Source organism: Paramisgurnus dabryanus, chromosome 15, assembly GCF_030506205.2.
Source record: "Paramisgurnus dabryanus chromosome 15, PD_genome_1.1, whole genome shotgun sequence".
NCBI lineage: Eukaryota > Metazoa > Chordata > Actinopteri > Cypriniformes > Cobitidae > Paramisgurnus > Paramisgurnus dabryanus.
In genome coordinates, this window is record NC_133351.1 from 33,671,678 (window position 1) to 33,685,869 (window position 14,192).

Here is a 14,192-nt window from a genome sequence, read left to right on the forward strand (position 1 = left end):
AGTTTATTATTAGGATATGCTGTAACTCAGCATTAGTTCATGTTAAAGTAAAAATACATGTATGTCTTTTTTCACTGTGATATATGGACCCTTATTATATTATAAAGCCCCCATCTCTTTTGTTTAAATTGATTGATTGAAGACAAACATAATATGTGGTCTGACTTTGTGCAAGCATGCATTATCATATGCTAAAAGTTACCTCCTCAGATAGACTAGAACATTCATTGGTGCCCGAACATTTTCCTTACAAGGGCCAAACCTGACTGAGGGCCGTGGGCCAAAAGTAAATGTTGTTGTGTTATATTAAAATTAAAGTTGCCCTGATAACCCCTAATTTATAATTTTCTAATATTTTAAAAAATAAATAAGCAAACATTACTCTGTTTATGCATAACTAATGCAGTTTTATTTTCCAAGGCTGTTTGTAGGAAAAAGAAATTGTTTTGCCAATCAATTTTAAATATCCTTTTCTCTGTGTGCCACTGCCGCAACCTCTTCATTTTTAGCCTATAGTACCCGAGTTCATTAGGTTTTGTGATGCATTTTATACACCTTCAAGTATGCATGAAACATAAAAAAATTTAAGGTCTTTTGTGGGCCAACTTTGGGCACCTCTGGACTAGAAGTACAGTAGCTGACAGGTATCTGCAGATATGTTTACCCGAGTTTGTCAGTCTGTTTCACCCAACATGTTTTGCATCCACATGTGAAAGACTGTCTTTTAGATTATGGACCTGTCTATTGATATTTTTGTTTCTATTTTAAAAGATTTAATGAAATGTTAGGGTAGAATTATAATAACAATAGAAACAGTGAACTTCAAATCATGAGACATCAGCAAAAATAAGCAGCTTTACATTTCACTGACTAATTTATCAACATCCTAGCTAGCAAAAATGAGTTACATGATGTCATTTGAACGGCTTCTTTTAAACGATGTATGCAGCATTGAGAGATACGTTCACAATATTCTGACCTAGGGCAGTTGGAGACATGTTTTCAAAGTGTTGGAAATATATATTCTGAAATAATATTTGTTGCATTTCTCTTGAGTCAGAGACATAATTTTCACACATTAAAATGGTAATTGTGTCCATTGAATTTTAGTTATTTTGAATGATGCTTAGTTTCTTAAATAGACTAATTAAATTATATTAATAATAAACATATTTAGAAAACACAGTTTTTATGTACCACAATACTGTATGTGCTGTCTTAAAGAGACATGGTTAACCCCCCACCCCACCCCACTCAGCTCTGAAAACAAAGAAGACACCTCTACCTGTGGGTCATTAACATATAAAAAGCCCTTCACACCTCACACCCACCCCTCCTTACAACCAGCTGTAAGGATTCCTGGAAACTTCCACCAGTTCCTACATACATCCACAAACGTAAGGTTTCTGGATGTTTCACGGGTTTACTTTGGTGTATTACCTTTCCAAGCACTCTGCCTCAAAAATCTGGCAAACCTAAAGTTTAGCAGGGATTTCCCATTCCGTATTTGTCTGTATACAGCTCTTTTCATGCAGTGAGCGCTCTCTTATTATCACTGTAAATGTGTGAATCTGTCTGCAGTGTCTCATTAACACCAAACTGATCTTCAGTCAGCATTAACACTCACAGAACAATATGACGCTACGCTAGTTTTCATCCATTCATAAAACAATAATCACACAGTGTCTCTCTCTCTCTCTCTCTCTCTCTCTCTCTCTCTCTCTCTCTCTCTCTCTCTCTCTCTCTCTCTCTCTCTCTCTCTCTCTCTCTCTCTCTCTCTCTCTCTCTCTCTCTCTCTCTCTCTCTCTCTCTCTCTCTCTCTCTCTCTCTCTCTCTCTCTCTCTCTCTCTGAGTACACAGCAATGTACTGAAGATGTCTATAAATTAAACTGCATGTTTGTGACATTAATTAAAAGATGTTATTAGTCCATCATTACCGGGTGACTTGAAGTGGGGGAAAGCGGGTTTTAAGTATTTAGGTGTCTTTTTAGGGACAGAGGAATATAAAAAGAAAAATTGGGAGGGACTTGTGGAAAAAGTGTGTGCTCGGTTGTCTCACTGGAACTGGTTGCTACCCCAGTTGTCCTTTAGGGGGAGAACCCTGGTCTGTAACAACCTGGTTGCTTCGACATTATGGCATAAAATGATGATTCTAGAGCCTCCGGATGAGTTGGTAAAGACAATTCAACAAAGCATGGTAAACTTTTTCTGGTCGGGACAACACTGGTTGAAGGCACCAGTGCTTTATTTGCCAATACAAGAAGGAGGACAAGGTCTGGTCGATATTAAATCCAGGATCAGAGCTTTTAGACTTCAGACGGCGCAGAGACTCCTATATGGGGAAGACGTAAGCTGGGCTGGGATAGCCTGTGCTCTTTTAAGGAGAGCAGGCAATATCGGACTAGATCGTCATTTATTTCTTATGGACATTGAAAAACTAAACCTGACAGGATTGACACCTTTTTACAGATCAATGTTGAAAACATGGACACTGTTTAAGTTTTCTCGGAAACCAGAAGGTGTGAGGGGACTATGGCTGAGAGAGGAGCCATTGTTTTTTAATACAGCATTGGACTTAAATGTTTTCAAATCAGAATCTTTAAGGAAAATGATGTGGACTGCTGGTATTACGAAATTAAAACATCTTGTTTCTGAGCAAGGGTGGATTTCGGCTGAAAATTTGGCACGGAAATTGAGAATGAGATCAGTTCGAGTAGCAGAAAGACTGTTGACTCAAATCATAGAGTTTTTACCATCTGACTATAGAGGCTTATTGGAGACACAGGTTGGAGCAGGGGCGGATCTAGAAAATTATTTATGGGGTGGCAAGGGGGTGGCATGAGAACTACAAGGGGTGGCAATGAAGTAAGCGTCCTTGCATGGTTGTCGTGGATTCAAGAAATTATATACTGTATATACTATTTTCGGTGAACACTGGACCTCAAATTTTTATAACATTAATAAAGGCAACAACAAATGTTCCTATAAGTAAGTACCCAAGCAGCTACCTTTAGCATCTCTGTAGCACCCTTTGTCTTAATACTAAGTTAATACATACAGCTTATCGATATCTAAAAACACTGACTGGTTGAACATAATGGTATAAAGACAGTTATATAAATAAAATAGGATTGCCTAGTTTATATTAATGTAAAACATATTTGAAAGGCAAACATCTCTTTCTCTCATAACCCTCATCTTTAATCCTTTCACTCACTTCATGATGGATTTCTGTCTTTTCACTTCTTTTTAGCTCTTTGCCATCCATATGTTTCTTTCCTTCATGACTTCATCTACTCCTCTTCCTTCCACAACATATTTTTCTGTTTTATTTGTACCTTCCACTCCCATAGTATTTGATTTTTCTAATATTTTTGGTAAAAAGAATGGATATCAGCCTTTCTTTTCATAATATCCTGGAAAATGCGGCATTAAGTTGTCTTTCAAGCTTTCTAAACATACACAACACTGAATAGTTTTGTCTCCTTAACGAAGACAAATAAAAACATCAGACTATATCATAACGAGCGATTTCATATGCACGTATGGAATATTTTGATTGCTGCAGTAGCTAACGTTAAGACATGACGGGCTAACTCTAGAAAGAACTGCTTAAAATATATTTACTCCTTACACAAAACTGCAGTTCAGTTGTTTTAACTACCAAGCAACTACCTCGTGCAATATTTAACATCAGTTTAATTTTTGTATTTTTATCCTGATGCAACATTTATCTATAAATATGACCGTATTTAGTACTCTGATTTGCTGATGTGATGCTCAACTTAATCACTTTAAGACACTAAAGAGAATTTGTTTTGGCAGCATGTGATGATGTGAGGCGCTTTATTAGATCAGAATTACTCGCTACAGACGTGAAGAGACTCTTTCTTTATGGGCATAAGTTGCACGTTCATAAACATTTTTGCCTTTAACCTCAACGATGGAAAAGTAACGTTTGTGCTTTTTATACTTTGTGCTTGCGTCCGCTACCTTTGTTTTGAGCTCGTTGTACTTGTCATCGCTCTGTTGTTGCGGGTTTGTGCGACTCGGAAGGGATGGACTGCAGCGCGAGAACCGGGCTGCATGTGAGTGCCTTGGATGGGGCGATGCATCCTTTCATGGTAGTTTCCAAACGTCTCCAACCACGCCAGAAAAGATCGCTAGATTTGTCCTAGTCGCTTTTTTAATAAAGTCGCTGAAGGGGTCTAAAAGTTTCTTAATCTAGCGACAAAGTCACCAAGTTGGCAAATCTGCGCGGACTTTTTTTTACACTGTAAAAGACTTTCTGCTCGGACTGACTGCATGCTTGTGTATGAACTCTGCTGCCTCTGGTTGGCTAACGATGGAAATTAAGCCAATCACCATCAGCTATGTGGTTGTCCCACCCCGTCTAAGACACACACCAATCATCGTCAGATATGTGTCTCCCACCCCCAAACACACGCAGAGAAAAACTCCATTGCCTTTCTAGTTAAAAGAGCCTACTCGGGTATAAATTATATATATATTAGGATACCCGCGCTGGGGTGGCATATGGGGTGGCAATGCTTTTATTTAGGGTGGCAACTGCCACCCCGTGCCACCCCGGTAGATCCGCCCCTGGGTTGGAGAGGAGGAAATTTCTGCTTTTCCGGACTTGAACCTTTCAGCTGATACAGAAACATGGGAAGAGATGGAGAATGGACTGCTTTCGTTTTGTACCCCTCAGTTGGAAGATTTTAGAAATGATGGCAAGAAAAACATTTATGTACTGTGTGTAAAGGTGTCACATCTTCTTCAGCTCCAGAATGTGAAAGAGTCTAAATGGCAAGACTGTTTTGGACCAGGTACCTCCCCTAAGGGCTGCTGGCGGACCCTGTACAAGCCTCCTATTGAGAAAAGAACTGGGGACCTACAATGGAGGCTTGTGCATGGTATAATAGCCACAAACAGACACAGAGCACACCTGGATCCACAGGTTGGGGAGGGCTGTCCTTTTTGTGGAATGTCAGAGACTGTTTTTCATTTATTTTTTAATTGTGTGAGATTACAGCCACTATATGATATATTGAAAGAGTTGTGTCAAACCCTGGGGGAATTATTTGCACCCAAACTTTTTATTTTTGGACCCAAATATTGCAGAAGTAAAATGAAGAGTCATGTTTTATTAAACTTCATGTTTGGGCAAGCAAAGATAGCTATATGGTTGTCAAGAAAAAATAAGCTGATTGAGAAGGGATCAATTGATGTTATTACAATATTAAAGGGATTAATAAAATCCCGCATCAATATTGAGTATAGTTATTATAAATTGATTGATGACATGTTGAGCTTCAAAGAAAAATGGGAAATTAATCAATGCATTTGTGAGGTTGATTCTGTTGAGGTTTTACACATTTATATTTGATTTGGTTTTTATCATCTTGATGCTGTTTTAATGTTTTTGTAGTTTTTTTGTTTTTTTGTAATAAAGAGACCTTAAAAGTCAAGTCTCTCTCTCTCTCTCTCTCTCTCTATTGTTGTTGTTTTCTGCAGGCAGCAAACATCCCTCTGGTGTGTGAGCTGGGCATTGATAAACTCTCATTTGATGACTTCTCTCTGGATGTGGATGCCATGATCACTGCAGCTCTGCGCATGTTTATGGAGTTGGGAATGGTGCAAAAATTCAAGATCGACTATGAGGTCCACACATAATCACGTGTTTCAAATATCAGAAGTCATGTTTTGCTGAATATCAGCCGCTTTTGTTTCACACTGGCATGTTAGTGCCAGACTGACAGCATTATTATATAGGACTGTTGTGTTAAATCTGTTATTACAGTTATGTTATAATATACACTAGTTAGTACACATAAATAAATCAAATCTTTCTTTATGTTTCTGTCAGACTCTTTGTCGTTGGCTGTTGACAGTGAGGAAGAACTACCGCATGGTTCTGTATCATAACTGGAGACACGCCTTCAATGTGTGCCAGTGCATGTTTTCAATGCTGACAGTAAGTAATCCAGTGTGTGGGAGCTGTTCTGAGTTCAGTAATAGATGAAAGGGCAGCGATATACCATGGAACCGCATAACTCTGTGAATTTTCAAACATCTTATATTTTGTGATTGGTTATGATCTCATAATGGGTTGCATAAGGTTAGGTAGTGATAAATTAACCCTGTGTAGAAAAGATGATTATTGATTTTTTACTTTATATAAACATATAAAGATGCAAAACCCTCTAAGTGCGTCTGACATGTTTTCTTGTAAATAAGCATTTTTTTTAGTTGTATTTGGCAGTTAAAGTTAAATATCAGGAAATTCTGACTTTTCCATTTTTAAGTGCTATAATTGGGTCCCCAGTGCTTCTATCAACCTAGAAAATGTGGAAAAAAAACTTCAACCTTAGTTTTGGTAAACTATTCTCTGCAAGCCTGTGAAAAAATAGGTCATTGAAATTTCGCTCCCCTTGTGATGTCAGAGGGGGATCTTATTATAATAACACCGCCCCTTAATCTGCACTATCCAACCACGGCACTGCCATTTAGTGCAGAGAGAAAGAGAAGAGAGAGAGTTTTTAATTTTCACATGCTATAATAAATTGTCTATATAATATTTTGAGCTAAAACTTCACATACGTACTCTAGGGACACCAAAGATTTATTTTAGATTTTAAAAAAGTCTTGTGAAATGTCTCCTTTAATGGATATAATGGCAGTAACCACTGTATCTAATGGTACGCGATAGCCACTGTATCTATAGGTACGTTATAGCCACTGTATCTATAGGTACGCTGAAGCCACTGTATCTATAGGTATGCAATAGGCACTGTATCTATAGGTACGCAGTAGCCACTATGGGTATGCAGTAGCCACTGTATGTTTGGGTACGCGGTAGCCACTATAGGTACGCGGTAGCCACTGTATCTATAGGTACGCGGTAGCCACTGTATCTATAGTTACGCGGTATCCACTGTATCTATAGGTACGCGGTAGCCACTGTATCTATAGGTCAGGGGTGTGATTCTTCCGGATAAATCCGGAATTCCGGCTTTTCCGACCTGAAAATGAGGCTTTCGTGAATCATGCAAATCCATTTTTTGAGTGCGTGTGTGTGTATAAGGCACCGTTATAAATGACCGCATATCACTCCGCAAGCAGTCTTATTTATTTGTCACGATGGAACTTCATTCAAAGCAGAGCTCACTAAGCTTGCAGTCGGATCTCCGGCGTGTGGTGTGGTAGTGGCTGCGAATAAAAAAAATCATGTGTTCGCCTACAAATAATATGAGAGGAACACATATTTCACTCTCAACCAAACTAACAAACCAGCCAATAAGAAGTAGAATAGGGAGGGGTCTTTGAGGTGTGGCTGAGATCCAGCTGCAGATGCCGCGCGGCCGCGGAGAAGTCATAATAAGTTAACTTTGTCAGCAGGATGAAGAGTAAGTATATGAAGCAGACGACCTAATTGATAAATTACTTAAATCAGTGGTGCTGGGCATGGATAGAAGGATTAGGCAGAGACAAACAGCATTTTAGTAAGAATTTAAGAGAACCTGCCAGGTGTTTGCTGCTTTGACAAAAATGTCCGTTTTAAATCAGGCTATGCCAGTAATGTAAATATCAGATTTCTCATCGAGGTGAAATGCTGTCTCGCGATATCAATATAAAGTTGCTTTTTTGTCAAAAAGTTTGCTTGCATTATATTATTCTGTAATCACATACGTTAACGCATGCATATACGCAAATCAAATCAAACGTCATCCTGACGAACACACGCGTACGTTTGCTTCTCTTAATGGTTTGTGAATCTGGCAGTAACGCTTGCGATTACAGAATAATATAATGACAAACACAAACATTCGTGGATCTGGTTTGTGAAATGCGAAGCTCTTTACTGTTGGATGCTTTGCCAAAAGAACTATACAAAAGACAAATGCACTTGATTGCCTTTCCAGAAAGTCACAACATCATTTGAATTAAGTAACTTAAATGTTACAGTATCCACTTTAAATTCAGCGTTCAAATGTTGTAATCAATAATTAATCTGTATTAAATGCCCCCACTAATTATTCTATAAACATTAAACATGTTTTGACCAATGGCGAATCTCATTTATCAAGTTGTGTATATGGTTTGTGTGCCCTATTATTATTACAATATGCAACCAAAGATTTTACTAAAAGGGCACAAATTTGTTTACAAGAACATAAAAATCCTCATAGATGTAGTCACTTATTTTTACTCTCAAAATGCACCACATTGATATATTTACCTTTAAATGCACAAAATGATTTTGTTCAGTCTGATGCAGTGGCAAGGCTATATAATGGTCAGGGTGGCACTTGCCCATGCAGATTGACGATTCGCCATTCAGATCGATCAATTTCGAGGCCAAATTATATTTCAACTGTATTTCATTTTATCTATATGTGTATGTGCGTGTATGCGTGCATATGTATGTAGCCACATCATGGTAGGTGTGCCGTATATTTTCCTGCTTTTTTGTCCTTCGCCAATCACACCTATGATAGGTACGCAATAGCCACTGTATCTATAGGTACGCAGTAGCCACTATGGGTATGCAGTAGCCACTGTATGTTTGGGTACGCGGTAGCCACTATAGGTACGCTGTAGCCACTGTATCTATAGGTACGCGGTAGCCACTGTATCTATAGATACGCAATATCCACTGTATCTATAGGTACGCAATAGCCACTGTATCTATAGGTATGCAGTAGCCACTATGGGTATGCAGTAGCCACTGTATGTTTGGGTACGCGGTAGCCACTATAGGTACGCTGTAGCCACTGTATCTATAGGTACGCAGTAGCCACTATGGGTATGCAGTAGCCACTGTATGTTTGGGTACGCGGTAGCCACTATAGGTACGCTGTAGCCACTGTATCTATAGGTACGCGGTAGCCACTGTATCTATAGTTACGCGGTATCCACTGTATCTATAGTTACGCGGTATCCACTGTATCTATAGGTATGCGGTAGCCACTGTATCTATAGGTACCCGGTAGCCACTGTATCTATAGTTACGCGGTATCCACTGTATCTATAGTTACGCGGTATCCACTGTATCTATAGGTATGCGGTAGCCACTGTATCTATAGGTACCCGGTGGCCACTGTAGCTATAGAAACGGGATAGGCACTACATCTATAGGTACGCGATAGCCACTTTATTTATAATGTACACAATAGCCACTATTTCTATAGGTATTTATTTATTTATTTATTTGTTCGTTTATTTAAAAGGGACAATAGTTTATTTAACAGTGGCTATCACGTACCTATAGATATATAGTGGCTATCACGTACCTATTAGGGATGTGCATGTATGTAATTTTTTCATTCCGATTAATCCATAGGTCTGCAAAATGAGTGCTTGATTAACTGGGGGCGGGGAAATCAAAGGGGCGCCCCTTTGTATGCGTCATAATGAAAATAAAATACTTTTATTAAAAAAATCAAATTAAACTTAATTTTGAAGAAACTATGACAGAAAAATTAACACATAATATATTATTAATGAATCAAATGTTTTTTAACAGAAACCTCTAATCTTCTGTATCTATAGGTACACAATAGCCACTATATCTATTGCTTTCACATCAGAATCAATAGATTTATTTTCACAGCGTACACAGCTCATATTTACTAAGGGTATGAACAGTTTTCACTACATGGACTGTATTAAACATCTGTGGGTTAACGGTCACACATGATCCTGTATACAGGTGTTTTGATTTTTGGTGGTGAATCCTTAAACAGCCATCACAGCTCTTATAGGCAATACAAGCAGATTTAGGCTTCTTGTTAGAATACAGAATTTCAAAAAGAAAAGTTGAGTTAAAATGAATACTTACCAAAAAAATTTTTAAATAGAATGCACAACCATCAAAAAACCAAGTTTTTATTTATTTTAAATGAATACCTCAGATACTATTTTCTACAAATGCCTACAAATATATAAAGCACATTTATTCTGCACATTCACATGGATTTAACCTCCTAAGACCCGGATGTCCACATATGTGGACATCACCTTTTTTTGAAGTGTGGACCATAATACTTAATTCTGTATAACTGGAACCTGTTGTACACAAACATGGACAAATAAACTGTTTCATGTTCAATGAAAAATATGTGGTTATTATATTTATTGGTTTATGCTAACCCCAAAATAGCTGGTAGAAATCTGAAAAAAAAGACAAATCAAATCTCGGGTCTCAGGAGGTTAAGGTAAAACGTCCTCTCTATTTCTTGGCTGGTCAGATCTTTCCACTGAAGATGAATTTTCGTCAAATGGTTCTGACCAATTTCACACCCAAAAGCCATCATGAATTTGAATGGTTGGTTTAGTTCTTTTATAAGGGCCCAAGAAATCAAACATGAAATATTCAATTTTAAATCTTTCCCATCTTCACTGGGTGGTCATGATCTTCCAGATATTCAACGATCAGTGTTCATTTGTGTTTTATTCTTGAATGCATACATAAAGCATCCAGATCCGTGTGGTTTGATACAGAACTTTCATTAAGCAAATTTCTTCGTGTAAATGTCGTTTTTCTTAAGGGACTTGCAGTGACCCAATCATGATTTATACCGTCAACTTACTTTGGCCTTTACTCTTTTCTGTGGTAACTCTGACTCTTTGCTGAGGACTATAGACACAGGTTTGTGGAGTGTGAGTTGATGTCCTCTGGTTTAGTACACATACAGGATTGTGTTTGTTTGTTTTCAGACGGCTGGATTTCAGGAGACGCTGTCGGAGATGGAGATTTTGGCCCTGATAGTCGGCTGTATTTGCCATGATTTGGACCACAGAGGAACAAACAATGCATTCCAGGCCAAGTGAGAGCCAAACAATTACTGCTGTTACTCATCCATCAATGTCCAATATAAACTCAACACTTCACTCCATCAGCATCCTTCTGCTAACACACATAAACAGTACATATTACAGTATATCCACCAAAATCTCTGTAATGCGATAATGAATTGTACTGTATGTCTTCAGCCTTCACTATTAGTTTGCAAATGTTTTTTAGGTCTTGGATCTGTTATGGGGTTGATTTGGGGTCTTTCAGGCATATTTGAATATTTGTGTTTGTCTCAGGACAGGCTCAGCTCTCTCTCTCTTGTACGGGACATCAGCAACACTTGAACATCATCACTTTAACCACGCTGTCATGATCCTACAGAGCGAGGTAAACCTTTACAAACAACACAGAAGTTCAGAGTCTCAATATTAACCATTTAAAACCTTAAAACATTTTTGTTTTAAAGGTGCATTGCGTAAATTTTAGAGGGATCTCTTAACAGAAATGCAATGTAATCTACATAACTATATTATTAGTGGTGTATAAAGACCTTACATAGTAAACTGTATTGTTTTTATTACCATACATTGAGCAATTTTTATCTACATACACTGTGGTTCCCCACATGAAAGTCGCCATTATGTTTCTACAGTAGCACTAAACTGACAAACTGCTCTGTTTTGTCAATATGTTTTCTCAAACGACAACATATTTCTCCTGTGGCGGCTATCGTAGCTTCTCTATGCGTTTCAAAAGGGAGCTGCAATTCAGAGTTTCACCGCTAGATGCCACTAAACTCAGATGTACACATACAGTATAGTATCTGTAACTTTTACCTACAGTATTGTAGCTACCCCACTCGAATGATGGTCAATACTCATTAACTGATGTTTCCATTAGCATTTTATTTGCGACACTCATGTAGACACCGTAAGAGCTGCAGCAAAACACAAGCAACGAACACTGTCACTCAAACACATTGACTAACATCACAATAAACGATACAAAAACAAAAAAACATTTACCTTATAACCCTCAAGTGGGATACACAAAACTTAATGGGGGAAGAAAACCGTCATGCCTTTTGGACTGCGTCCTCCGCAAAGTTTAAACACATACACCTAGCGCAAACAGAGTGCGCTTTATACAACCCAATCCACGCTAAGGCCGTATCATAATAAAAGTCACTCAAAATAACTATACATAAATAAATACAGACCTTATAAATTCATGCAAATTTGCAATCCTTTACACCTATCTCTGTTTGAAACATTAAATTACAAGTTAAAACGCACGCACGCACACACACACACACACACACACACACACACACACACATACATGACAGTAAGAGGTACATCCTACAAGGAATATATTGAGAACATATGTAGTTTTGTTTTGAAAGCCAAAATGTTTCTAATCAAATCACATTACTGACATTTGTATGTAAAGATTGCTCATTCAGATCAGATCAGATCACGCCTACACTAGCTAACTATCAAGTCACTGCATCAGCCTTCAGTCCCTTCTTTGGGTTGTCACCTGCACCTCTCAAAAGGTCGCTTTCCCTTTTCTATTGTAGGCTCTCCACAGTTCAAGGTTTCTTTAACAGCAGGTGACTCCACAAATGTCAGTGATGTTTGTCGTTCAGAACTTTCCAGATTAAAAGCCGCCATCTAAATGAAAAATTTGATCATCTAAGCAACAAGCTACAAACATTTCACCGTCCCAGCACATAAACTTACATAAATGTATCCTGACGCAGTGCTTGAGTTGATCTAAAAACACCTTCACTTTGTGTCCTGAAATCGAACCTGTGATTGATCAATATAATAAAGATATATATGATATTTTCAGGTTTATTTCTGTTTCTTCACAGGGTCACAATATCTTCTCTAATCTGTCCTCACATGAGTACAGTGAACTCATGCAGCTCCTAAAACAATCCATTCTGGCTACAGACCTCACACTTTACTTTCAGTAAGTATTACACAGCTTCCTTACAGGACAGTTTCAATCTTGTTGTAAATGTCTGTTTTTATTATTATCATAGAAAAACTTTCACAGGTGTTTAAAAGAGACATCATACACATCAGCTGAATTTAATTTTATGATAATGCACTGAAACTAAAATATCACCTTCAGTAAAGAGGAATTATTTTGCCAGAATGTAGTTACAAAAAACTTGATATGCTGAACTCATGCAAACCAATTTTCAGTGCTATTTATATTAGGGAAAGTTTTCACAAACATATCTTACAAAAAACACTACAGGTGTGCATCTTAAAGGCGTTCTAAGCGAATCTGTGTGTTGATTTTTTAAATGTGTTTTCAAAGAAACTGAGCGTAGTTAACTCCTCCCCCTCCCTTCCGTGCTTTCATGAACGCGCCCAAACCCAACCCCCAAATCCTTCTTGGCGTTTATTGGTTAGAATACTTTGTTATGGTTTCTGGAGTAGGTTTGGCCAGTTTGTAATTATTGCGGTTTGTGAAGCCTGGGCTGTCTACAGAAATCGCATTTTTTACAGTTTGATCAGCGGACAGGAAGCAAGCAGATAGTGAGGAGATGTTTGCTGTATGTAACAAAAAATGTTTTATGGTCTAAAACGCGTGAATTCGCTTAGAGAACCTTTAAGACAAAACAATGTCAGCGAAATATCTTAAAATGAAACAGGACAAGGTGTTTTTAAATTAAAGCAGCTCAAACATGCATTTTAGTCTGGGACTAGGATAAGCCCTTACCGGGAACCTGTCCCATAATGTTTACAAAAGAAAAATACATTTTTATTTTTTTTTATATTCAAAAAGGCCCATTCAGTTTGAAAGGAAATGAGTAAAGAGTAAAATGTGTTTAAAATAGACAACCACTTGCTAAAGTTAAAGACAAGTATAACCTTTTAACTTACTATTTTTATATTGATGATGTCATCTGTTGCCCTATTGTATTTTTATACACAGTGTTCGTATTATAATTAATAAACTAGGGATGCACCGAATCCAGATTTTTTGGGTTCGGCCGAATACCGAATCCACTGTTTAAACCGAAACCGGATACCGAATCCTACTGGCTTCCTTATTCCATTAACAAAGTAAAACGCATTACAGAAGTAAAGTGCAACAAGGCAAAGAAATGTGTTTTTCTTTTTTAAATCAGAATATGTTTGTAGCAGAGATGTTGTGTGTTGAATGTGTAAAAAATGATTCATCTAACTTTAATATTTTTTGAATGATAGAGTCAAAGCCATAAAGCTTTGGGTTGTGCCCCGCTCTCCCCTATAGGCTCTTTAGTACATTCCACTAAAATGTCATTGTGTGTCATGCAATGACAATAAAGAAATCGAATTAAATATGTGACCCTGGACCACAAAACCACGCATATAAGTAGCACAGA

The 14,192-nt window shown here is 37.8% G+C and overlaps 1 protein-coding gene across 1 annotated transcript in view; it reads left to right on the top strand.

Moving 5' to 3' along the window:
- Positions 1 to 14,192, top strand: part of pde11a (phosphodiesterase 11a) — a 76,213-nt gene that overhangs the window by 53,624 nt on the left and 8,397 nt on the right. Inside the window, exons 11-15 of the mRNA XM_065293191.2 lie at positions 5,518 to 5,664; positions 5,870 to 5,977; positions 10,723 to 10,832; positions 11,098 to 11,188; positions 12,681 to 12,781. Of these exons, the coding sequence (XP_065149263.1) occupies positions 5,518 to 5,664; positions 5,870 to 5,977; positions 10,723 to 10,832; positions 11,098 to 11,188; positions 12,681 to 12,781 (557 nt within the window). The remainder of the gene's footprint in view (positions 1 to 5,517; positions 5,665 to 5,869; positions 5,978 to 10,722; positions 10,833 to 11,097; positions 11,189 to 12,680; positions 12,782 to 14,192) is intronic.